General features: G+C 39.7%; 1 protein-coding gene across 4 annotated transcripts; it reads left to right on the top strand.

The window, feature by feature from the left end:
* Window positions 1–513: 513 nt before the first annotated feature.
* nek1 (NIMA-related kinase 1) lies at window positions 514–16,738 on the top strand. Of its 4 annotated transcripts, none has more exons than XM_085264847.1 (36): window positions 514–577; window positions 943–1,091; window positions 1,184–1,280; window positions 1,399–1,496; window positions 1,600–1,683; window positions 1,780–1,847; window positions 2,268–2,354; window positions 3,156–3,210; window positions 3,501–3,701; window positions 3,794–3,866; window positions 4,013–4,131; window positions 4,362–4,427; window positions 4,754–4,813; window positions 4,893–4,940; window positions 5,433–5,513; window positions 5,608–5,789; window positions 5,877–5,996; window positions 6,080–6,182; window positions 6,519–6,605; window positions 7,074–7,157; window positions 7,264–7,341; window positions 8,045–8,140; window positions 8,336–8,443; window positions 8,537–8,590; window positions 8,690–8,930; window positions 10,206–10,331; window positions 10,485–10,661; window positions 11,173–11,346; window positions 11,446–11,551; window positions 11,701–11,777; window positions 11,872–12,083; window positions 12,614–12,771; window positions 13,045–13,400; window positions 13,632–13,765; window positions 14,794–14,926; window positions 15,997–16,738. In XM_085264847.1, the coding sequence occupies exons 2-36, from the start codon at window positions 975–977 to the stop codon at window positions 16,008–16,010; spliced, it is 4,074 nt and encodes a 1,357-aa protein (XP_085120973.1). In that variant the 5' UTR covers window positions 514–577; window positions 943–974; the 3' UTR covers window positions 16,011–16,738. The 4 variants fall into 4 exon arrangements, with proteins under 4 accessions (XP_085120973.1, XP_085120971.1, XP_085120972.1 ...); XM_085264845.1 differs by having other exon boundaries at window positions 8,243–8,443; XM_085264846.1 differs by lacking the exon at window positions 6,519–6,605 and having other exon boundaries at window positions 8,243–8,443.
* Window positions 16,739–26,180: the final 9,442 nt, after the last annotated feature.

Here is a 26,180-nt window from a genome sequence, read left to right as displayed (position 1 = left end):
CCATACCTGTCGTGACTTTTTGGTGCTGAAGTGGTCTTCGATCCTTCTCTTGTACGCTGCCTTGGCCTCTCTGATGCCTCTTTTCAACTCAGATCTGGCTGCACTGTACTGCATACCATCAATGTGCACTGCGTTTGGATGGGAGTTCTGCTGGTTGCTTATTGTCTTGTGCAGCTCCTCCATGGCAGAGTTAGGTATTAGGAGGATAGTGTGTTACTAAATTTAGCGAAGCTCTGTGGTTTAGATACATAATACAAAAATACTAGATGAAGTAACTAAAAAATAAATACATTTTAACTAAATTAATCGCCAAACATTACACGTTCTCCATGCTTCTCAGTTGGTTTGCGGTTGCTATGGAAAATGTCCACAGCAACGGTGTCATTGGGGGCGGAGACTGGTAAGCGTCATCCACAATAAAAGATGATGGACAGTCGTGTCCACCAATTAATGTTCGGTCTTGGTACATCTGACCAATGAAAACGTACAAAAAATGTAGCCGTAGTTAGATAGAGAGTGCGAGGACAGTATCAAGTACCCAAACCTTTATGAGAAAGGCAGCGAGAAAAGACTAATGGTAAGGCACACAAAAACGTATACGGCTACACAGTGAGCCGGTGATATTATATCAGTTAGAGTTTTGTACATTCACAAGGTAAATATTTTATGAAGCTCCCATCTTCTTCTAGCTTCTAAGTAACGGGAACGCTAGCTGTTTTGCTACCAGCTGTGTTGTGTCTTGCATCTCAGCATCACAGTCCGTCTCTTTCTGTCTGACAGCGGTCCACAATGGAGCTAACATTACATTTCCAGGACGACGCACAATTGTCATTATTAAGACTACCAAATGTTTGCCGTTTATAAAGCTTCTGTCACGGAACCCTCGATTAAAGCCTAGTTACACCGAGCAATAGCATTAGCATGTTCTTGATGTCTTTGTAGATCCAGCATGTGGAGCCAGTCATTCCAATAACATGGACAAGTACGAAAAGGTGAAGAAAATTGGGGAAGGTTCATTTGGAAAGGCTATCCTGGTCAAATCCAAAGATCATGGACACCAATATGTCATCAAGGAGATTGGCATATCTGGAGTAAGCTTCTGTGCATATTTTTTACACAAGCTTGGCATGTTCTTTTCAGCGTGCGCTTCATCTCGTTACCCTCCTCTTCATTACTTTGACAGATGTCCAGCAAAGAGAGGCAGGAATCTCGGAAGGAAGTTGCTGTTCTTGCCAACATGAGTCATCCAAACATCGTCCAGTATAAGGAATCTTTTGAAGGTATTAATGCCATTCAAATAGCTCATCTTGTTTATGTGAAGAAAATATGATCAAATGTGCACTGTGTGATAACTACATACTATAAGTTTTTTTTATTTTATTTGTATGTTTTTCCCAGAGGGTGGCTGCCTGTATATTGTGATGGACTACTGCGAGGGTGGAGACCTATTCAAAAAGATCAACTCTCAGAAAGGGGTACTGTTCTCAGAAGCGCAAGTAAGCCAGCAACTACTCAAGGCAGTCACTGTGCAAACAGTATACAGATATTTGGTTAAACTGATCACAATACATATGGTTTACTGTAGTCTCCCTTTTTGAGATCCTAGATTGGTTTGTGCAGATCTGCCTAGCGCTCAAGCATGTGCACGATCGAAAAATTCTCCACAGAGACATAAAATCACAGGTATTGTTTCATAAATCACAAGATTCCCTTTAAGTGATAAGTTGTTTGTTTGCATGTATTGGATTATTTACATGTATTCTCATAATGCTTGTGTAGAACATCTTTTTGACAAAAGATGGAACAGTTCAGCTTGGAGACTTTGGAATTGCAAGGGTGCTGAACAGGTATGCACACTGTTGTCTAATTAGCCCTGCAGTTTTTCATTAAGAATAGATTCCAGGCTAAAAGTTGAAGAACACTTTGCATTTCTGGTAATAAGACATTCTGTTTTACTATATTTAAAAAATATTATAGTTTATTTTGTTGAAGTTTGTTATTTGTACACTTTTTAACTGTTCTTACACAGAAATATCTTTTGGTTAAATCAAATATGTCTGATCTTATAATGTATTACGTGTTTTATGTATTTATACATTATATTCTGAGGTTCTTAGGTGCATTTATTATTGATGTTGATTTTTTCCCTTTTTTACAGCTGTTTTTGCTTTGATTTATGTCATTGTTTGTATTTTTGCACATTAGACAGTGCTTATTTGAAATATTGAAGCTTTAATATTAAAATGTGCTATTTTTCTGTTTTTCAGCACTGTAGAACTGGCAAGAACATGCATAGGAACACCATATTACCTGTCACCAGAGATCTGTGAAAATAAACCATACAATAACAAAAGGTACTTGGACTTCTGGAATATCGTACATTGGTGTCTAGTTGTCAAGCAAATTCAATAGTAATCAATGGGACAAGGTGTCTCCCCACTGAATCTTAAATCTGCAGGATTAGGTGGTGGCTACAGTGTAATGTAAGGATATCACCTCGCCTTTTTATTGAGTAAACTTGCTCGCTTACATCTACAGCAGGAAGCTGGTATTGATTTTTCTCCTTAACTATTTTAAGTGTACATGCAATTTAACCCACTTTAGTTACAATGAGTGAAGTCAATTTAGCCCAGTCTAAATGATCTAGAGTTTTCTTGTCAATAAAGTCTTGTTTTCATCTCAGTTTATAAAAGGAAAGTAAAGGGCATACACTTGACTGTTGATACCTTATTGCAGCGGTCCCCAAACCCCGGGTCTCGGACCGGTACCGGTCCATGAGTCGTTTGGTACCGGGCCTCGAGAGTTGAGGCTCAGGCGTGAAATGTATAGTTTTCAAGGTTTTTATCGGTTTTCAGAGTTATTTTTGTTATCATTTTTATCGTTTACTCGGTTTTCCTGGGTCTTTTCACGTGTGTTATGAATAAATTTTCTTTTTTTCGCTACCGGTACTAGTTTTATTTTGTTGTATTTATCCGCGACACCTTAAAGGCCGGTCCATGAAAATTATTGTCCGGCATAAACTGGTCCGTGGCGCAAAAAAGGTTGGGGACCGCTGCCTTATTGAATGAATAATAAACTTAACCCAGAACTTATCCCTGCCCACCCATTTGTATGTTCTCGCCTCTCATTTTCCTTGCTTTTCCTTCCTGCTGCAGTGATATTTGGGCCCTAGGGTGTGTTCTGTATGAAATGTGCACTCTTAAGCATGCAGTAAGTATTCTGTGTGAGCTGTTTAATTATTATTATACAGTATTTTAAGGTGTTTTATGCAGCATTTACTGTTCTCTCACATACTAATTTTGATCTCTTCCCTGTATATTCTATATGTATAACTGTAGTTAGATAATACACTGAAATTAATTTCCAGTATATTAATTCCTAATTAAATCTGTAATACAGTACAGTCCCCACATTAAGAATCCCTATGTAGTTCAATTGTCTTCAGTAATTTCTATGCAGTGGTTACAGCTGTGTGAGCCTTTGCATTTGTTTATTCTCAGTTTGAGGCTGGCAACATGAAGAACTTGGTTCTTAAGATAATTCGCGGGTCGTACCCTCCTGTGTCTTGTCACTACTCCCAAGAACTGCGATCCCTCCTTGCACAGCTGTTTAAACGCGACCCTCGAGAGCGACCCTCAGTCAACAGCATACTGGACAAACCTTTCCTCTCCTGCAGGATTGAGAAGTTTCTCACACCACAGGTAGACTCTGCAGCTGATTGTTAATTCTTTGGGGTTTTTTTTTTGTTTTTTGCAAAAAGTAGCTTGCTCATTAAATTTCTTACTCATTTCAGATCATTGCTCAGGAATTTCGCCATACTTTTCTTCACAAGCAGCCTAAATCAGGTGTGGCACAGGTGCCATCAGGTGAGCAAACTCGTCATGAAGAAGACTACAAGGGGTCTGTCTTCTACAGCTTGTTTGTAGGTTCTAGAACTAATCAGCTAAAATACAAATTTTGTTAGTTTTTGAGTTTTTCTTCTAAATTACTTCTGGATATCTCATAATATCAGCCTCAGCCCAGAAGATTACAAAACCAGCCGCCAAATACGGGGTGCCTTTAACTGTGAGGAAGGTCCCAGATGGAGCCAGAAAGCCTGCAGACAAGAAACCAGCTGGAAAACACAAACCGGTTAGTAGGCTGTTATTGTTGATGACAAGCTGGTATGACCGATCTTTAGTCATGACGTTTGTTTTGTTTTGGGTTTTTTGGGTTTTTTTTGGGGGGGGTTTGCCTTCTTATGCCAGATGCTGTATTTGTTGTCAATGCTTCTTCCATTTGTGTGTATGTGTGAGTAAGTGTGTATTGGTACATCATGTTATGTTGGCTACCTCTGAAGCCCAGTGTCATATGTTGCTCAGGCCCTTCTCCCAGCAACCCCCCAGAGAAGAGTGAGTCAAGTGGAAGAAGAGAGGAAAAAACACGAGGTACACTGAGAGCGCCATATTATATTCTCTAATAGGCTCCCTTTTTTTTTTTTTTTTTTTCTCGCCATTCACTGACACGTGAAGGTCCCTTCTTATTAGCATTTTCAATTTTGCTCCCTCTCATTGCGCTTGCTCCCCATCTTCACCTGTTGTCCGCTCCCGGCCCATTCGGAGTGCTCTGCCTGATATAGCTTTCTCTTTTAACCAAACTTTTCCTCCTCGCCCACCTGACCTCTGACAGAGCAGTCCTGCTGGCTCTTTCCCTTGAGGCGGGTTTCTTTAAGATGTCTATTTTGGGGTTTGAATGGTTTTGTCTCATTCTATAGGATGGCATCAGAAAGAAGAGGATGGAGATGATCGAGAAAGAAAGGAAACAGAGAGAGCAGGTGAGCATACTGTTTAGTTTCTACATCTCCATGCAAAAAGTTTTTATACCTTTCGAACTAAAGTCTTTCTTTCTTTCAGATGTTCATGTTGAAAGCGGAGCAGATGAAGAGGTATGAAAAGGAAAAGGTGGGTGATTAACTGAGCTTGGGTGTGTGGTTTTTATTTATTTTTTATTTCATTAGTGAAGGAAAGGGGATCCTTTTTAGGACAAAGTTTAAAAAAAAAAGTATTAAATATAAATTTTAATCAAGTAAAATTCTTACAAAAAGTATTAATTCATTTCAGTTTCACTCTATATTCGTCCCATGGCCTAGAACACAGTTTGAGAACACTGAATGTATAGAAATTTATGGCTATGGCCACCATGACCCTAACTTTTTGTGTACTATAGTTTTAAGCTTCCTAAATGTTGGCAACATTTTTATATGAAGGAAATGATAAACTAAAACATGAGTTGTCAAAGCACAGCCTGCAGGTCAGTGGCAGCAGTAGAGGGGGGATTTAGTCTGGATATTTTCTTTATCTTCTGCTAGGTGATTGATCTGAGCTCCACAGTGCATTTGTAGTTCACACACTCTGTACAGCTAAACCTAAATCTGAACCTTTAATCTCTTACAGATCAATCGAATAAACCAAGCGAGAGAACAAGGCTGGAAGCATGTCTTGAGTTCTAGTGGAGGTAGCAGCCCAGAGAGAAAGGTAATGTATATATTTTTTTGTTTTTGTCATATAAAGAGTTATGTCAGGATGCCCTCAGCAAGGGTTGCGACATTGTTTTGTTCTCCGTACTCAGTGTTTTGTAGGAGGTGGAAAGAGAGGTGCACATGTTGCTGCTGTTCAGGGTTCTACTCTAGCTCCTCTCCGTGGTAAAAGCTCTTATGAACACTACCATGCAATCCTCGACCAAATGGCTAGACCGACGCCTAAAGATGTCAGCAGGGAGAGCTCCTCAGCTGGGCCTTGCAGTCCCATTCGGTAAGGTTATTTTATTTATTTATTTTTGGCTGTTTATGTGTGTTAAGTAGTATTTGTAATGACATTGCCTATTTATGTACTGACTAGTGTACCAGCTGCTGCAGGCACAGTGCTTCCTAACGGCCCTGCTCGACGACTAGACCCTGACGTAATCAAGAGAGAACTCCACAGGCTGCAGCATGTTTCCAAACAAGCCCATATTAGCAGGTCAGCTAGTCACATAGCTGTGTTGTTGTTCTCAACGGTGTAAAAGTTGAGTACGAATATTTATTACTGTGTTCTTTTCACAGGCAGCGCGGTCAAATGGCAGTTGGGCGAGCCTTTCAAGTTGAGGAGTTTTTGCAGCGGAGGAGGGAAGCTATGCTCAACAAAGCCCGTGCTGAAGGACAGCTGGTACATATTATAACTACTAATAAGTATATAGCCCCCATCATGAAAATACTGCATGATAACCTGTTACTATACTGGTGAAATTTATATGAACAGAAATAAAAACTGATATTGATATTTAGTAAGAAACGTTTTCAATCTAACAGCTTAATTAAGCTCTATTTCTGGTCTCAAGATTGAATCAATTATAGACCTGTGACTGCAAATCACACTGAGAATCAAACGACTGCCTGCGAATGTTTTTATCCTTTTCTATTATTTTTGTCTTACACATAATCTTGTGGCAGCTAGCTGTTAGGGCCCGTGTCCTAAAGTGTGGTTAAATTAAATGGTAAACAGGGTACTCGGCAAAACCTGGCAGCAATCTATGGAGGCCGGGCTGGTGTTGTTCGGTGCAGGAGGTCTAAACCCAACAAAGAGGAGGAGGTAGGAGGCCAAGGCCTGAACGCCCAGCCTCACACTTCACCTTACTCACAGCACGTCTGGCTTGGCACGTTTCACACGTCTGCACAAAGCTCCCTTTGACCCGCCCACAGTTCAACCCAGCAGCTCAAACTCATTGCCACTCCTTGTGCAATGTGTGGTGTTCCATTATCCCAGTTATGGCTGCTGTCTCATTTCAAATAACCACCCGAGTTTTGAGTTTGGTCACAAATGTTTTGCTCTGAATTGAATACATTTTCATTGCTGATTGTAAATTTGTGTTGTCTTTTGTTTTGTTTTTTGTTATTTTATCTAAATGGCTGATGCCTTTGTGTATAACACTTTTTTTTTTTTATGTACAAGTCCCAACAAAGCATGTTTTGTTTTTTTGTATGTCTACTAATATCAGTACTGTACTCTCTGCTTTGTGTGTGTTCATTCAGTATGTAACATTTCTGTATTTGTTGTCAGGAGTACTTGGCAAGGCTCAGACAGATCCGCTTGCAGAACTTCAATGAGCGCCAGCAGATCAAAGCTCGACTCAGAGGAGAGAAGGTACATCATTCCACCTCTTCACAGGGTGCCAATAATGAAGGTGGTTTTCAGTTTTTGCTGACATTTTTGTCTCCTGGGTGTTGATGTTGCTTCCTGTGTATTTCAGTATGATAGCGATGGTTCTGACAGCCAGGAGTCCAGTGAGGAGGTCGAGCTCAGGAGAAAGAAGATAGAGGCTTTAAAAGTGAGTCTAGAAGAAGCAAAAAACAATTGCATTTTCCAATATCCGATGTTTATTTGATAACTTCATTTGCAGAGACGTTAACAATGATTAAAATGACAGCAAGAGGAAGATGATGTAATCCTCTTCCTTTTCTGCTTTGCCTGTAACTTGTTGCTGTAAAGAGGCTTAAAAAGTCATGGCTGTCGTTTTGTCCTGAAACAGCACCGGAAAATATAATTGGATTTTGTACAGCCCTATTTTTAGTAATCATATTTTGATCATTGCTACAGCCCCTAAAATCCACGGCTCAGAGTAACCAAACACGTGAGATTTCACAAAACTTCCACAGATCAAAACATGCTTTATTAAGCAAAAATAGTGACTAACCCTAAACCTTCGAAACAACCACCCAGTGGGTAACCGGTATCAATGTTTTCTCCTGGACTAATGTTTAGAAACAAAACTACTTCAAGCAAAATATGAAAACGGGACCATCGGTAATTCCCAAGTCAACTTATAATAAACAAAACTGCAAAAGACAAAGGTCTGTACTGGTGGAGGAGAGATGACCCTCTCGATTAGTGTGCATGCAGTTTAGCCTTCCCAGCCAATTGTAACTGGAGAAAAAAGGGAGGAGAGAGGTTAATATAATAAAAAATAATAATAGACAGAAATAATGTGTAACATTTATCAAAGCGTGTCATTGTTTTGTTCCGTTTTGCAGGCACAAGCTAATGCCCGTGCAGCTCTTCTGAAAGAGCAACTAGAGAAGAAGAGGAGAGAAGCATATGAGAGAGAAAAAAGGGCATGGGAGGACCATGTAAGCATTTGTTTTTGGTTCATCCCGGTCTTGTCTTAGTGTGACCTTACTGGTGCATTAGTTAAAGTATAAGCTAACTTTGCATATTGACTGTTATGGAAGCTTGCAGCACGAGGGGTCAAAGGTGGCATGGCGGGAGCAAATATAGTGGCCTCAGAAGCAGTATCGTCTACCTCTGATAGTCCTCTTCCACAGCCAGGCCCCTCTCAGCCAGAACCAGCTGCCAAAACTCCAGCCCTGCCTACACCCAAACCCTCCACCCCAGCTATATCCATGACTGCTGCCCTAAAGAACGTTGGAGCAGTCAGTATATAATTGATGTATAACACTATCTCTCACAGTACTTTGGGATATTTATTTAGTTAGTAGCTACATGAATTTGGCTTTTTTTTACAGATGACGCCACTAAAGGAGAGCTTGCCTGAACCAGAGTCTGCAACCATGATCCAGGTGAGGTGATTAGTTGTTAAAATTTATGAAATCAAATAACAACGCCATTTGTTCTAATGAAAAAAAAAATACTGTTATGCAATCACTTCTGTGTAACAGAGTGAGAAGAAGCAGATTCTGCGCAGACTTAACCAGAACCTTAAAGCTCAAAGCCCAGTGGAGGAGGTGGAGGAGTCTTCTTCGGCCCCAGCAGAATCAAGTCCTGCTCCAACCCAAAACCAGTCTGATACAGACAAGCGCCCCTCTTCCAATGAAGACCGGAAGAAGTGGGAAGCAGCAGAGCTACCTGTACTTCCCGTGGCTCAGCAAACTTTAGAGGAAACGTGTGCCACAGCAAGCAGTGAGTTGAGTCTAACTAGAGATGAATTAAGAGGATTACAGTATGTTTTGTTTTGTTTTTTTTGTGGTGTGCCATGCCCTGACAAACAGAGAGAAGTCTCACAACTTGCAGCGAACTTCATAAAACGACTGGGCAGTTTTTTGAAAGCCCCGATTTGGACATAGGGTAACTGAGCCAAAGCTTAAAAACTGCATGTATAGAATCACCAGTCAAATGTGATTAACAGCCAAAAAAAGGTTTGTTTTCCTCCCAAAAAGAAAGTTTATAAAACTCTTTACCCACAAACGTTTAATACACATATACAAACTCTAAAGCTTCATTAAAGGCTCAGTCTTCTTAAAAAAAAAAGCAGTAAATGCACATAGTTGAAAATGTGGTGGACATCTGACCACCAACTGTCGTCTTTGCTATTTAGTGAGTGTGTTTATCATTTCATCTTTTAAATTTTAACCAAATAAAACAAATGAAATTGGCCTTTTTAGCCTGTATGAATAAAAGTTAACACCTGTCTGAAACCATGATGTCAAGCTAGAAATCGTGGCATAAACAGACTCTGACCTAAATTTTGACAGAAGCATTACGCAAGTTACAGTTGGCCTACAACCACATTTAAAATCAAAATAAAGGATTTCTGTCTAAAGCAGGTTAGATTACTATAACAATGACTTCATAAGTCAAAAATTCAATGAGACAGCTGCAGCTCATGCAACATGCTAACACTAAAAAAATTGGATTACTTTAAAATCCTTGTACTGCTTTACAAAGCACCAAATGGACCTACTTAGATTTCACATTTATTCATACTTCATGAAACATCCAGACTTTTAAGGCAATTAGGACCAGGTTTACTCTCTATTACTGGAATCACAACAAAATAACAAATGCAGCTTTCAGTGTTTCAGCTCCTCAGTTCTAGAGCAAATGTCTTGAACACTTGATGTCAGCTAAAACTGCTGCTCCGTTTAAGTCATTGCTAAACTTTACTGTTTGAGGGGCCTACCAATAAAATCACACCTGTAACCTCCTAACCTTTGATTTGCTTTAATCTCATCTTTTGTTTGTTTGAGATTATGCTCCTTGCTACATTTCCCATTATCATCATGTTGTGTTTTTCATATAGTTTATTTCTGCAAATAAGTGCCTTGTATCGAAACGGATCAATTGAAATATATTTGTTTTGACATTATAATTCTTCAGTTGATTTCTATTCAGGATCTGTTGGTTTCTCTACTAAAGGGCAGGTTTGCCAAATTTCCCCTTCTGTTATCTCATTAGCCACTTCAGCATCTCCAGATGGTAGGCCGTCCTCTGGTGGTGACAGGAAGAAGTGGGAGGCAGGAGTTCCACTTGTCCTTTCTGCAGCTCAGCAAACTCTAGAGGATACATCCCTCATGACCATTGGTAAGTCCTTTCCCGCTGAGTCAGAACAAGCACACAGCTTTGCATATAACTGCTCTCTGAGTATTACCTCTCTCTCTGTCTCTTTCTATTTCTGTTTTTGGTTTGTTTGTTTGTTTGTTTGTTTGTTGTTTTGTTTTTATTTTTTTGTCTCAGAGCAAACAGCGGGCGAAGTTATACAGATGGCTGTGCTACAGGAAGATGCTCCCAGGAAGATGTGGGGAGCAAGTCCAGACTCTCAGGTGCTGAAGGTACTTAAGGAGGCAGAACTTCAGCCACTCACTCAGCCACTGGAGACTCTCACCATATGTGAGGACGAGTCTTCTAGTCCTGGTTAGTCTTACTTACAGTTTCTCACCTCATGATGATTTTTTTTTTTTTATGTGTGTCAACATGAAACAAATTCAGTTTGCTTCTGGGCTCATGTCATGTCTTTGGGATTTTTTTTTTCTCCCCTGACTCTGAGTTAATGTGGTCACAGGAACAGCAACAGGTCATGTTACACTATTAAAAGGCATTTTTTGTTTTTTTTAATATTTCTAACAATTTGACTAAATTAGGCCAAAAACTTTGCTTGGTACTGCAGGAATAGTTTTGATGTGAAATTTAGAGAATATTTCCCTGTATTTGTCCCAAAGTTGCAGATTTATTTATTTATTTATTTATGAGAAACTACATAAATAGTGAGTTAAGGTAGAAAAGTACTGCAAGAGCATGTCTGGATTTACTTCAACACATGGAGAGATGAAGAGTCCTTTAATGTTTACATTTTTCTTATTTGGTCCTGCTTTAAATAATATGCGCTTGTCATGTACTATTATTATTGTCTCTTGGTTTCTTTCAGTTAAATTAAACCAGATGACAGCAGAAGCTGGCATTGTGAAGATGCCTAAAGAAGTGTTACCCCCTGTAGTGGCTGAGAGTCCTACAGCTACAGATGTGGCCTCACATCAAGAAATCTTCATGGCTGCTGCAATAGAGAGCCCAACACTGCCAACCAGCATTACTGAGACTCAGGGTTAGTACCTGATATTGATCCAATCTTTTGCTGTTTATTTAAATTTTTATTTTTGTTGTTTTTCCCCAGCTAAGTCCAGTGATGCTTAAATTCCTTTAGATCCAGCAGACTTGGAGTCGGTGTTTTTAGAGGAAACCCCTAAACAGGCCTCACATCCTCCAAACAGTGTGCAGCAGGCTTGGGAGCAGGAAGGCCAACAGCAAATGTGAGTGTTAAATGAAATCCAAAATTTGCATTTTTCATACCAAAATGAAAATTGAGCTTTTTGTTATTATGATTTAAAACTTCTTTAAATAAATAAATGCACAAAGGCAACATGCATGTCTGTGAAGCTAAGCTGGATTTCTTCTACAGGCCAGCAGAGGGCGATATAAGACCAACAGGCAACAAAGAGGCTGAGCAGAGTGCAGACAAAGCTCCTGAGCCATCAGGTGAGATCAATGTGTAGTGAGCCAAGATTACTTTTTTCAGGGTAAGTATTATCTTAATTAAACCTGCCCCCATTTTTCCTCTCTACTGGTTTAGCTCAGCATGAGGAGCCCCTATTTATGAAACTGTGTTCCCCGGCCCACCGACGCACTGCCGCCCTCGCTATCCTCTCAGCCCAGTCCTCCATGGATGAATCATCCTCCTCTCTGGCCTCTCGCTCACGCTCTGTCTCACCTCTACGCTCCAAACACCAGAATGCACTCCTCATTGGTCTTTCTACAGGCATGTTTGATGCCAACAACCCCAAGGTGATTACTAGCAGAATATAACACTTTTTTGTGTGTGTGCACGGACATTGTGTTACATAATAAAGGGAAGCTCCAAAGTTAATTATCTTAAGTATTAAACCCAGGACATTGTTAGCTGTAAGAGTGATCAGGTGTTTCAGGACATTTATCTCTTCTCCCTGGTGTGATGTAGAGGCTTGTGCAGTATTTTGGGTAGGATTTCAGTCTTCTTTATTAATGAGAAGGCTGAAATGAATCCATTAATCTCCCAGTCTGAACCTCCGCTGAGTCTTATATTACAGGACGAGCATCCATCAACCATTATCTTTCACGACCTTCATCAGGGACAATGAGATCTGCAGAGCTCAACATTTTTAATATGCATATAAAAATGGCTACGTAGAATAGGATCTTGTCACAGAGTCATGTCCTATTCTGGCCCCTTCTTTGCATATTAAGCCGTTGTTTATTGTGTCATATGAATTCCACTTGCAGTTGTGTTAGTCAAACACTCAGAATATTCTGTCACTGTGTTTGGTTTGTGCCCGCAGATGCTGCGGACATGCTCTCTACCAGACCTGAGTCGACTCTTCAGCTCTCAGCAGGACGTTACAGTGACTGGCGAGGCTAACGTTGCTCCAGACAACAACCTGGAAATTGAGGACCTGGATGAGGCAGGAAAAGATGATGACCAGTCTGAGACAGAGGAGTAAGAAAAGCACGAAATCTAAAAACATCCTAAGACATTTTCTGGCCCAGCTGTTCATGATTATGAGTAGTATTTTTAAGACAAAGTTAGGTTAGGTTCTAATTTTTCCATAGGCATAATCAGAAATAACAATGACCTGTATCTGTAAACTATATAAAGACAGGTAGTTGTTACAATGACAACTATTGCAAGCAGCTTTATATTTAAGGTAATGACCCTACAATATTAGAGAGAAAACTATTGTTTTCTAAGAAACCTTGTTCTGTTTCTTAGTGCTTATGAAGATGAAGATCTGCGTGACATCAGGGCATCCATGGAGAGACTGCTGCAAGAGGAGGTTGGAGCTGGCGACTTTAATGGAAACCCTTCTGAGAGCGGAGACCAGGAGCTTTTCAACAGGATCGCAGCTGAAATCGATCAGGACAACAATCAGATGGCGGTAGACGATGATGACGATGAAGATGAGGATGAAGAAGAGGAAGATGATGAAGGCGATGAGGAGGAAGAAGAGGAGGAGGAATGCTCAAATGGAAGTCCTGCTGATGAGGAGGCAGGGGAATTGCTTACCAATGGTGTGGGAGAGGAGAACCAAAGTAATAACAGGCAGCTCAATGAAGAATGGCATTCGGGTAAGGACAGAACATCACAGAGACTCAGACGTTTCGGTCTATTTTACTCAGGTTGCTTTAAAACATTACCTAACTCTAGTTTTTACATTTAGCTTGTTTTATGTTTGAAACTGCTTAAGACCTTAGAATATTAATTAAAGATTATATTTATATTCCTTCAGCACCTTCATAGTTTTCGAGACCAAAAGTTTGAGATTTTTATGTGAAGTGATTGGTTCTGCTCCACAACAGATGGCAGCGGAGAAGAGCAGGGCGGAGAGATGGAGCATCATGACAGCATCTTCAGCCGTCTGGAAGAGCTTCGGTTCAACCTGGAGCAGCAGATGGGTTTTGAGAAGTTCATTGAGGCCTACAATAAGATTAAGGTATGAAATATTCATTATTTCTCTTTGAAATCTGGAGTTTGTTCGTATAACTTCACAGTTAAAGTGACAATACAAGTCAAAATCAAATTTACTTTTTTTTTTTCCCTCTGGACCGCTGTGCTATATCTGGAGTGTTTTTAGCATGAGGTGCCCAGTTTTGGACATTTCAGCTGTAGAGATGTCTGCTTTAATACTGCAGCTCAGCTTATAGGGGGTGTCATTAAGGTTTGTATCTTTTGCATAGTGATGCTGTTGGCATGTGTAGTTCTTTAGAAGGAAAATAGCTTGTGAGTAAAACCGCTTAGAGCAAGATTTGAAGATTATGTTTATGACAAAGTGCATCTTCTCCAGTGTGGACAGCCGACTAAGCAGCTACTTTTGTAGGGAGTTGGGGGAGGTGCGTATATTACATATTCTCTAGCTGGTCTGCCCAAGGTCTCCCGGTGTGAAAAACACCTCACCTAAGGAGGAGCGAGATGCTCAAACCTTTGCAGCAGACTCATTTCGGCTCTACTTTTCCTGCATCCAAGTGAAAGACCAGACATAGTCTCCCTCCATCAATTGTCACGTTCACATTTTGCATGCCTGAGTGATCCAAGGAGCTTTGTTGTTGGGAGAAATTTGCCCCAATAATGTAATTATAGAACATAGCTGGTAGTGTCTCCCAAGGAAAAATTGGAAAAATGTATGGCCACAATAAGTAATATTCAGAAACGACACGATTCAAGAAACCTCATCTAAATCAGGGGCTTTGAGGCCCCACCCTGGAGCCAGTCAAGGGGAATCTCAGACTCTATGGGATAAGGTTCAGCCCAAGTGATCTGCATGGGCCCAGCATCCACTGGAGGAACCATTGGTGTCTTATTGGTGGATTGGACTGCAGTCAAGGGTGGTGGTTCAGTCTCTCTCTGCATTAACTGATTCTCCAAAATAATGCAGTCATATTTAAAACATATACATCTGTGCTGTCCTTTTAAGCGTTACATCACACGACTGATTGAAGAGACTTGTTGTTTTTGATGCTCAAGGCCATACATGAAGATGAGGACGAGAATATTGACCTGGGCTCCAGTTTGGTCCTAAGCATTCTAGGAACTGAGCACCAGCATCTGTATCCCAACATCCTTCATCTAGTGATGGCAGATGGCGCTTATCAAGAAGGTGAGTGACAGTTTTATCATATTATCATTTTCAGTGTCTCTGATTTAAATAAATAACATTTAAAATGATATTCTTTAATGTTATTACATGACACACAATAAAAGAGTTCAAATTAGTTTTTCACTTGGACCTGGTTCATTTTATTTATTTATTTATTATTTCTTTTATATAATTTTTAATTTTCACACCGTTTTCCTTCTGAGCCACAAACATCCGAGCAGGTTTCTTTTCATTGTTCTCGTCAGCGACAGCATCAGCACCGTGTCAAAATTCTGTCCTCTTTTCTCACGTTGTTGCTCAGTCTCTTCACCAAGTCGTGAAGAGACTAAGCAGATGTGAAAGACACCCTTAACTCTGTTTTCTTTGTCGTGCTCTGTGCTCAGCGTGTCGTCGGACTTGGGGGGCCACAGCAGAAATAGAAAGCAGTTAATCCCTCAGGATGGGAGCAGGCTTCAGATATATTTTCTAATTGAACATCTTTGTTTGATAGTTTGTTCGTTTTCTATTTTTACTGTCTTCTGAAGTAGAGATGGATGATGCAAATGTCAGATATCTCCCCTGAGGGCTCGTCTCAAGATCTGTTATCTTATGGCTTACATCCACGCAGTGGTGGATATAATTATATATTTTTGAAGCAGCAATCAGAGAGCAAACTGTTGTAAGGCAGCATAGTCTATTAATTGTGCCAAAATCTCAAGTTCTTCTTTTTTTTCCCCCTCCCTTTGGCTCTTCTTCTTGCCAAAAAGGGCAAATATTCTTACTATTGTCATCTCATACTGCGTTTAAAACTTTGGGAGGGGCAGCATATTAAAAACAGTTTAAAAAGAGAGAAGCTTGATAAGCTTGTTTTAGACAGTAGATAAACTGATGAGCTGCAACAGATCCAAATATGAGACCAGTACAGATTGGCAGATGGCTGCCAGTGACCTGGTGAGGTTAAATGTTTGGTTCTGTTGTTCATTATAACAATGCTGTCATTGTCTCTCGCCTCCTCTGTTGTTTACTTTTAGGAGTAATGGTCCAACTGCTTTGTTGAATTGTCGTGATTTTCTTTGTTGTCTTTCTTTTAGATAACGATGAGTAATGTTTCGTGCAATGGAGCTGCTGGCAGCTTTGACAATCTGCTAGCAATCTGATGTCTTCCTGTGACACACACGATCGGCAGAAGGATCTATGCATGAAGTGTCCCAGCCTCACATCTAACAGTGTTTCAGGCACACTTGCATGATGTATAACTAATACACTCAAGACTGTACTTCATACTTTGACTATCAGCACCTGACACTCTTTTCTAACCAGTGTTCTTTCAAAAGTGCATTATGGAAAAAGACATGTGTTGTTGTTAACCAAAGTTTACTGCAAAATCAAGTAAATGTTTCGTCCACATCTGTGAGTGAAAGACGCACATGGGTTGTCACGATTAAAAGCATAGACTTTGTTGTGTTTAACATTGTTGTTGGTTCAGTTGGACTCTTTGGTGGGTGAAGATCTGGTCCTCTCAGGTGCTCTCTTTCTGTCCCATCCTCAACCACAGCTTCAGAACTGGTGAGGATTTTATTCAAAACCAGTTCAGCCTCTTTTTCTTGTGATTGTTGTCACCAAATAAGAAGTTAAGCAAAGTTAAACATTTTTGTGAGTGAGACTGTTGTATATGTTGCCAAGGAACTGTAGCAAGACTGTGGTTGGTGTGACGAGTGGAGCAGGTCAGAGTTGTACTGATGATATAACTTGTCATATCGACGCTAACAGTAAATCATTTTTGTTTCTAAATTTAAATACTGCAGAACTTTATATGAAATAAAAACCTTTTTTAAAGAAGTTGAAGAGTTATTCTATTTCTTCCCACAAAGAAGGGTTTAGACAGCAGACATCAAGGCTTGTGATTTAACTGCCTTACAATTTATTTTTTTATTTTAAAGGTTGAGTTAGGTTGTTTTAAACAAACAAATTAACACATAATTTTTTGAAATCTGGTAAAAACGACTTCTTCGAAATTTGGTGACATCTTTGACCACAAGGTGGCAGCATTTTAGCAAAAGGTTCCACCCAACCAACATAGATTAGATTCTTTGTTAGAAATTATCTATTGCTACCCCAAAAGACAACTTTTAATTCATGCTTTCCACAAACTAAGTTGGCTAATTATGGTTATAAAATGTTACATGACCTCATTTTAACTTCAGTTGTTATCTCTGCTACAAAATACTCATCTTGGATGTAACATCATAGCTTTTGTTTCTTTATATTTTGTTAGTAGTTTTAATTAATTCAAACTGCTGTAAAAAGCTTTCAAAATATTCCTGAAGGCAGTTTTTGTAATTATGTTGTGCAGGTAGGCCTTTGCCTTTTGCCAGGTTACAGTTGTTAATAAGAATGACTGACTCACTGCACCATCTCCTGGTATTATATGATTGGTATTATATGAAAGTACAGCCTGGCCCTGGCTTCATTTAAGTTAGTTTCTCTTCAGTGCAGTACATGGATGTTTTGTGAGACTTGGTACATTTAGGTTTTAAACAAATCGGTGTACAACAAGTAACTCACAGCCCCCAACATTTTACATTATTTTTTTAAATTTAATGTGTCTTTATTTTTTCCTAAAACCATCTTTAGATTAGAAATGTGGTTGTGGAAAGAGAATCATTCTATTTTTCACAGGTTATTGGATGACTGTGCCACTGGTGAGGACACGAGGCTATTTTCAGCTACAACCTGTTTCAACGGACAACTAACACTTCCCGTCAGCTAGCAAGATGTATTTGAAGTCGTGATCCCTGTGGAATAATATAACACGAGGCAGTGTTCTAAGACCACATCTCATTTACCATGACAGGAGACTTCGGTATGTGTCCTACAGTATGGGTTGGAGTATACTTGAGTAGCTGACCTACAGTGCCATCCTTTCATTAAGAAAAAAATGGTCTCATACGATTTCCCCAGTAGTTCTAGGTCCCTCTGATTTTATTTGTCTGTAGTTAACATATCTTAGGTTTGAACTCGTCAGGACAAAGCAATGAATTATATTTTGATTAGTGCCACTAGTATTGAAGTAAAAGTCAGCCTGGTGATTAGGCCAGAAACTGAGAATGATAGAATGATGAGAATGAGCTGAGAATCTTCACATCTCTACAAGATGTTGCTTTTATAAATTAAATCTTTCCTAGCCGGTGATGAAGGACTGAACACTGATTTCTGACACCAGCCCTAACATAAATATGACACTACTTAAACTGCAATATGTCATTGCCCTGCATATGTTTCAAAGCTGAGGCGTGCAAAGAGGGTTACACATTGGATTTCATGTCAAATAATACACAGATATCCAGTGGATTAAATTCTCTTTACATGCATTTATTCCTTTTTTATTTTGCTTTTTTTTTTAACTGAAATTAATCTGAAGTTTGAGTCTTTGCACATAAATGCATGCACTTATGTGGGTTTAAGCCTCTAAATATATTTAGACCTTTAGTCAAGGGCCCGACAGGAGCAGCTCTTAACGCCCTTAAATGACGTCATTCATTATTTATACTGCTCGGTGTCATTGTGCTTGTTTGTTGTTCCATGTCTGATTTAGTTATTCTGTTTTAACTCCCACCATGTGGCTTGTATTATGCATGGGTGGTTGTTTTATCTCTGTAGTGATTAGCATTTTTACTTGTTAAGAGGGACATATATAGTACATGAAGGCAAGCAACTGTCAGTATAATCAGAGCATGAGGGACTTTGAAACAGCACTTATGGCTTTCTTTTAGATATAAGCGCATTATAGGCTCAGTGTGGAGTCTTGGTACAGCAAATCTAATTTTAGGTCTTGCAAACATAGAATTGTCAGAAAGTCACTTTAAAGTTTTGCCTTTATCTCTTCAGGTTTGTGGTTATGAGGTCTGTTAAGTATCACAGCTGCAGTAAAATGTATGGTGGCCCAGTGATGCCAAAATGAAACATCCAATTTCTTTAATGCAAAATTGAATTTGGGGTTGCAGGGACGGCGGGTGTGGGAGCCATCTAAGCTGTTAAAGTGCAAAAGGCTGGTACACCCTGGACAGGTCATAGCTCGCCATAGGGCGAATCCAAAGACAGACAATCATTCACGTTCAGATTCACACCTACAGACAATTTAGAACCAGTTAACCTAAAATGAACCATCCATCGATTCTCTTCCACTTATCCTTAACAGGGTCGCAGAGGTGCTAGACCTTATCCCAGCCACCGTGGAGCGAAAGGCGGGGTACAAGCTAGACAAGTCACCAAGCTGATGTAGGGCTAACACAGAGAGACAGACAACCTTTCGCACTTACGGACAATTTAGAGTTACCAGTTAACCTAACCCTACTAAGTGCATGTCTTTGCACAGTGGGAGAGAGCCAGAGAACCTAGAGAGAATCCAAGAAAAACTCCACTCAGAAGGGCCCCAGCCAGCTGGTGGGTTCAAACCCACAACTTTCTTGCTATGAGGCGACAGTACTGACCACACCACTGGGCCACCCACAGAAGAAAAAAAACACATTTCAGGAAATACAACATAACAGAAAACACCACAAAACTACCCAAAACACAGAAAACAACTGAAACATAACAGAAAAACACAATGTTACAAAAACCTCATCAAAACAGAGAAAGTGGAACAACAGCAAGGAAACATAATAAAATTGTGTTTTCTGAAACCTTATTGCATTTTTATTGTGTTTTCAGAGGGTTTTGTTTGTCTAAATGAGGTTCTGTTTGAGGCCTTTTGTATTTGTAATTTCACGATAATATCAACTCCAAGGCACTCTCTTACAAATATCAATACCTTCAGTGTCACCGTAAGGTCACATTTAGTCATGTTTAACCTGAATTGGTGGGTGGCACAGTGGTAACAGCTAACACTGTCATCACAGCATGAAGCCACTGGCTTGCTGGGGTTTTCTCTGTGGAATTTGCATGTTCTCCCTGTGTCTACGTGGGTTCTCTTCAGCTTCCTCTCATACTCCAAAATATGTCCATGTTAAGGTAACTGGTGATTCTTAATTGTCCGTAGGTGACGGTCTGTCTTTCTGAGTTAGCCCTGTGATAGACTCGTGACCTATCCAAGGTGTTCCCTGCCTCTCCCGTCTCCCCACCACCCCAAACTGGATAAAAACATGAACAGAGTTAAATAAATGAGCTAAATAGTTTCAGTCCCTCCCACGCAAAGCCCCTGACATTATAGTGAGGATGTAATGAATTTAATTCTTCTCGGAATTTTCCATAGGGCCTCCTTGATCCAAGCATGAAAAGAGGAAAAATCACCCCACAGAGAAACGTATGCGCTCAAGCATTACCATGCAGTGTTCGTTGACATTGAGTTTACGATGCCTAATCTAATTTGAAAGCAGGTTGCCTCAGGCTGAGTTAGTAAGTTTGAAAGCCTCATCAAAGTAATACAAATGAAGATCACTGGATGTGAGATTCCTGATTTTAGGAGCACATTAGGCTTAAAGTGTTTGGGCTGCTTTCAATTAAGACAGTGAAATGTCAACTGGTGAGCAACACTACATATAATAGCTCTATAATCTGTGCTTGCTAATAAAAAAAAAAAGGCTTTCCTCTCTGGTATTGGCTGTATTTCAATACTTTGTGTCTCGCACATCTATTTACAGTAATGGACTGTACAAGAGAGAGCAATATTTCTGTCAAGGCCCATCCTTTCGTGGAAATTGGGACATATGTCTTGTCATGTCCTCTGCTGCTTTCCTCGTTTCCATTTATAAGCAGTAAGCAGTAAGTATAAGCACAGCTGTCCCCTTCATCGTGTGCAGCTCTGCATGTGTGTGTGCAGTGATGGGGTTTTTTTTCTGCCCTCAGGTACAGTCATTATGAAGGATTATTGCCTTTCCGCGTGTACAAGACATTCCCGTTGTCTTTCCGAATAACATCATTTAATGTCTCTGAATGCGAGTGTGTGGTAATGCACAGGGGTCAAGCTGAAAAGGAGGGGCAGGGGCTATTGTCTGGGAGGAGGTGGAGGGGCGGAGTGCAGCCTCCTTACGGCAAGGAAATATGACCTGCGGGCTTCTACCAGCTCCCGTGGGATTGCATGTGACAGAGGAGCGCCACCTCTGAATAAATCTCTTTTCTTTATTGCCTTTTTTCTCCCTCGCCTTCATCTCTCCCTCTTGCTCGATATACAGTGTCCTCCAAAAGATAAAAATAAATCACATGTTTATTGTCTGGCTGTGTCTCGCTTGCTCTTCTCTCCCTCAAGTAGTTCTATGTTTGCAGAGAAGGTTATCACGAGTCAGAGGTCCATTTCAAATGTACATCTTATAATAAATGGTTAAAGCAGCACCTCTGGAGATATGTCCTCCATCTCCCTTTTTTCTTTTATATGACTCAGTGATGGCTCCATCAGTTTGCCTTTGCCTCAAGAAAAGATAGGATAATATCATCCCAGTGTCATAAAACTACAGAAGCATCAGAACTTCAGCTCAGGACTAAAAAGTATTTTACATAAAAGTTAAAACAGAGGCGTCAAACATGCAGCCCGGGGGACAGAACCAGCCCACCGGGGGCTCCAGTTCGGCCCATTAGATGGCTTTGTAAAGTGTGAAAAATGCAATAAAGAAATTAATTATTCAATGTTTTTGAGTTAAATTGCTCTACCCCATGTCGGGATGAAGTGCCAACATTACAATAAAAACTATTTTTACATTTAGACAATTTGTTTAAATTATAAAGATATAAATTACTGTTGTTGTTTATGAAACTCTGCATGTGAAGCCTGGCAGAGATAGGAGACAAAAGATTTCTAAGACTGTAGAAATGAAAGTAGTGAGACATGTGTCTAAAGATCCCACAACGACTGCCAAGACACTCACAAGTTAATTAGTTAAGTCAGGAATTGTAGCCTCAAATAAGACAATGACCCTGCACAGGAAGAACTGTGAGGACTGGAGAAATCCACTTCAAGCCACTCTGAAGTGTGCTAAGGACAATCTAGAGAAAGATTATGAATACTGCAAGCACATCCTTTGGTCATACAAGACAAAACTCAAGCTCTTTGGCCACAGAAACGCTGCTTATTAGTGATGGGATTTCCGGCTCTTTTTAGTGAGCCGAACCGAAAGAGCCGGTTCTCTAAAAAGAGCCGGCTCTTTCGGCTCCGAACCGGCTCTTCAGGTTGTTTTGTTGCTTTAATTAATTTATTATTAATAATATAAAATTATGCACAAAAGGAATTACTAATGTAAAAAAAAGTGGTTTTATTCATATATGTTTATATATAAATATATGCGGTGGCCCCTAGAGACAAAACACGTACAAACTCCAAAAAGCACATACAAACTCCAAAACTCATTTCTAGCATTTCTAGCATAGGTGATCTATGTAGCTCTGAACTTCCAAAACAGAGCTACCTAGATCACTTAAATTACACCATTGAAAGCATGAAAGCATATGTGTATTGTTTGTGTATTTATACACAAGCATTCATATAGAGTCAAATAAAATTTTAAAAAAGTTCATTTACCTGTTACTACCACACACCAAATCCGGTCGTTGGTACTTGCTGGCTTGTGTAGCCACTAGGTAACAAAAGCTCAACACTGCACCCAGCATCCTGGAGCACTTCTGTTGTCTTTTGTACGTGTTTTGAGTTTTTATGTGCTTCTGAGTTTTTACGTGTTTTGGAGTTTGTACATGTTTTTACGTGTTTTGGAGTTTTTACGTGTTTTTACGTGTTTTTGAGTTTGTACGTGCTTCAGGGTTTGTACATGCTTCAGGGTTCGTACGTGATTTGAAGTTTGTACATGCTTGGTCTCTAGGGGCCACCGTAGCCTAGCAACCATGATACTAACAGCTGGAAACGTGTCATACAACTTTTTTGACAGAAATGAAGGAGAACATATTTTTTTCATTTGTTTGTTTGTTTCTACAAGAGCTTTGTGTGATTTGATAAGTATCTGAGGCTGAGACCACAGGACAGTAAAACATGATTTTTGGGCTTCATTTCTGTACTGAACAGTCATTTAAGATTAGCTAGTAAATAACAATTAGCTAATGTTGTTCATAACACTAAAGTCATATCACTTTGGTAATGTAAATATGGCCAATATTATGGTTATTATATTAGTCATTATTAGCTATTACAGCAGTGAACATGAACTCTGTGTCAAATACTGAGCTTCAGTACAGATTCAAGTTGCAGTTATTTACATGTCTTACCACCTTAAATCTTCACTCAAAGACAAGTATATAGGAATGACTGCCAAATTTATTTGCCACTGAAGCCGAAGGATGGCATCTGAATAAAACCTCTCTTGACATACCTAGATGACATTAAAGCTTGGTTGGCTCTAAACTTTTTAAATTTGAATGAAAAGAAAACAGATTTGTTGGTGTTTGGACCCAGTGGCCCCTGTGAGTCCTCTTCTTTTCATTTGTAACCCCTGGAGGTTTATTTTAAACCTGTTGTTACTGCCCTTGGTTTTAAGTTGGACCAGTCCATTTTTATCATTTAAGGCGACTGGCAAGAGTGAAATCTTTTCCTTCTAGGCAGCACTTTGAAACCGGGATCCATGCTTTTATTTCTTCCCCTGTAGACTACTGTAACGCACTTTATGTGGGGGTCAGTCAGTTGTTACTCTGACATCTGCAGCTGGTTCAAAATGTATATTGACAGTGCATATATAGGTGTATCATATATAAGAGACAAATGTTGTTCCTTCAGTATGTTGGCATTACTAAATTTGGCTCAATGCTTACATACATGTGTAAAAAGAAAATGTACAAGCTGTGATAACCGTTTCTGATAAAATGAAGAGTAGACTGATGTATTAAATATTCCTTTATTGGGTGAGAAAATCAGACCATGTCATAACTGCTTTAAGTCATACAGAATATATATCAGAGCCTTAAACAGGCTGACTTCTGCTAAATGGGTCAAACTGGGCAGAAAGTATACAAACACATAACATCCTTATAGAATATGATGTAACACTATAGATCAACTTACCTCAGAATATATAAAGCATATAAACAATTACAGCAATATGATGCAACAAACACACAGTGCTACTAATCCAAAATACTCAAAGCTTCATAGAACTGAAACAAACATTTATTTTTAGGTCCATTCTGCTGCTGATACATACTTTAGGTTTCTGAACATTAAACTTGTTGCTGCCTTTCATAGTGTGTAACCTGAATGCCCTGAGTATTTTCTCCCACACTGAAAACACGGGAATGATAAAATTATTTGAACTTTACCTAATAAGACTGATTCAGGACAGACAATTAGTTATTTTAAACTTTTCTAGCAGTCCTTCACAAACAGGGAACAGTCTGTCTATTCTCTCCATCTGTCAGCTGCTGCTGGCTCTTCCTCCTCCTCTTCCTCACATACTGCTGAGATTGTCCTGGTGGATCATCAGGGGTGCAAAGCCTCACAGATGATGTGCAGCAGTGGGTCCCTCAGTCTGTCCTCACTCTGGACACTTGCACGTGTCACACATAGAAATCAAATGTGTGATAAGCTGCAGGATTCAAACACAAGTGTGACTTATAAATACATGTTCCATTATACATTATACATTATTCCACAATCAGAGAGAAAGAAACAGAGAGAGAGTGCAGGACAGACAGACAGGTGACAGTCTCAGGTGTACACACTGCTACAGAACAGCACCAGAGAAGGAGGATTTAGTGTTTGTGTCATTACGAGTGCTAAACAAGAAGAGTTCCCAGATGGTACAGTGGACACATGTGTGACTCCTGTGATTAAAGCATCTTTCTTTCAGCTTAACGAGTGAACCGTCAGCTGACTGACATGACTGACTTTAATTACGCATAAAATCATCACATTCTCTGTAAGATTAAAGTCAGCTATTGAACGGCGAATATTTTGAAGTAAAGGCTTTAAAACCAAGTTAGTACAAACGTCGCTAATGTCACATAACTTTCCCGACATGTTGCCAACAGTAATGTTTTAATGTTCTTCATTATAAAAACATTTGCGCATAAATAAGTGACATAATATTCAGTACTTACTTCTGAAAGTTTACTCTTCGTCCGCTCCGCTTCCGCCATTTTTTTTCGGCAAAATTATCCACACCACCGCCGCGCTATGAAGTCTGGGATATGTTGGGCCATGAAGGCTACACCGACCCATCCTTAAAATTCAGGGAAATTAAGGACGCATTTGAGGGCCGCATTTCGAGCAGCCTTTGAATTGGGACAGTCTTCGTCGTGTCGCTGTGACATAATCGGCCTTAAAATGCGGCCTTTAAGGCTGCAGACCCCAAATCCGGTCATTGGTACTTCCTGGCTTGTGTAGTTACTAGGTAACAAAAGCTCAACACTGCCCCTAGCGTCCTGGAGCACTTCCGTTGTGTTTTGGAATTTGCATGTGTTTTGGAGTTTGCGCGTGTTTTGGGGTTTGCACGTGTTTTGTATTTTGTACGTGTTTTGTATTTTGCACGTGTTTTGTATTTTGTACGTGTTTTGTATTTTGCATGTGTTTTGGAGTTTGTACGTGTTTTGGATTTTGTATGTGTTTTGGAGTTTGTACGTGTTTTGGATTTTGCATGTGTTTTGGATTTTGTATGTATTTTGGATTTTGCACGTGTTTTGGATTTTGCACGCGTTTTGGTTTTTGCACGTTTTGGATTTTGCACGTGTTTTGGATTTTGCACGTGTTTTGGATTTTGTACGTGTTTTGTATTTTGCACGTGTTTTGGATTTTGTACGTGTTTTGGAGTTTGCACGTGTTTTGTATTTTGTACGTGTTTTGTATTTTGCATGTGTTTTGTATTTTGTACGTGTTTTGGAGTTTGCACGTGTTTTGTATTTTGTAAGTGCTTTGGAGTTTGCACGTGTTTTGGAGTTTGCACGTGTTTTGTATTTTGTACGTGTTTTGGATTTTGCATGTGTTTTGTATTTTGTACGTGTTTTGGATTTTGCATGTGTTTTGGATTTTGTAAGTGTTTTGGAGCTTGCATGTGTTTTGGAGTTTGTAAGTGTTTTGGATTTTGCAAGTGTTTTGGAGTTTGTACGTGTTTTGTCTCTAGGGGCCACCGTATGTACCTGTTTTGTAGGGATGTAAGAAAATATCGATACAACGAAATATCGCGATATTTCGCGCAATGATACTGAATCGATATTTAAAATCACTGTTATCGATTTTTTTAATTGAAAAATGACATGCATTTACTGTTTATTTCTTTTGTATGTTGGAATTCAAACTCCGGCCACTGGTTTGCAGTTTTCACCGCCTTTACTATGACGTAAAAACGAG

The sequence above is a fragment of the Mchenga conophoros genome, linkage group LG23, assembly GCF_057382185.1.
Source record: "Mchenga conophoros isolate Kocher_MC1m ecotype Shallow Benthic linkage group LG23, M_conophoros_male_GT1.1, whole genome shotgun sequence".
Classification (NCBI taxonomy): Eukaryota; Metazoa; Chordata; class Actinopteri; order Cichliformes; family Cichlidae; genus Mchenga; species Mchenga conophoros.
Note: the sequence above shows the minus strand (reverse complement) of the source record. Positions and strands in the feature narration are given on the sequence as shown.

What these genes read in the sequence shown, in the direction of transcription:
- nek1 (XM_085264845.1), top strand. Translation starts at nt 975, where the DNA reads ATGGACAAGTACGAAAAGGTGAAGAAAATTGGGGAAGGTTCATTTGGA. An exon ending in GGACGAGTCTTCTAGTCCTG is followed by an intron (nt 10,662 to 11,172) that starts GTTAGTCTTACT and finishes GGTTTCTTTCAG; the next exon opens with TTAAATTAAACCAGATGACA. An exon ending in CAGCATTACTGAGACTCAGG is followed by an intron (nt 11,347 to 11,445) that starts GTTAGTACCTGA and finishes AAATTCCTTTAG; the next exon opens with ATCCAGCAGACTTGGAGTCG.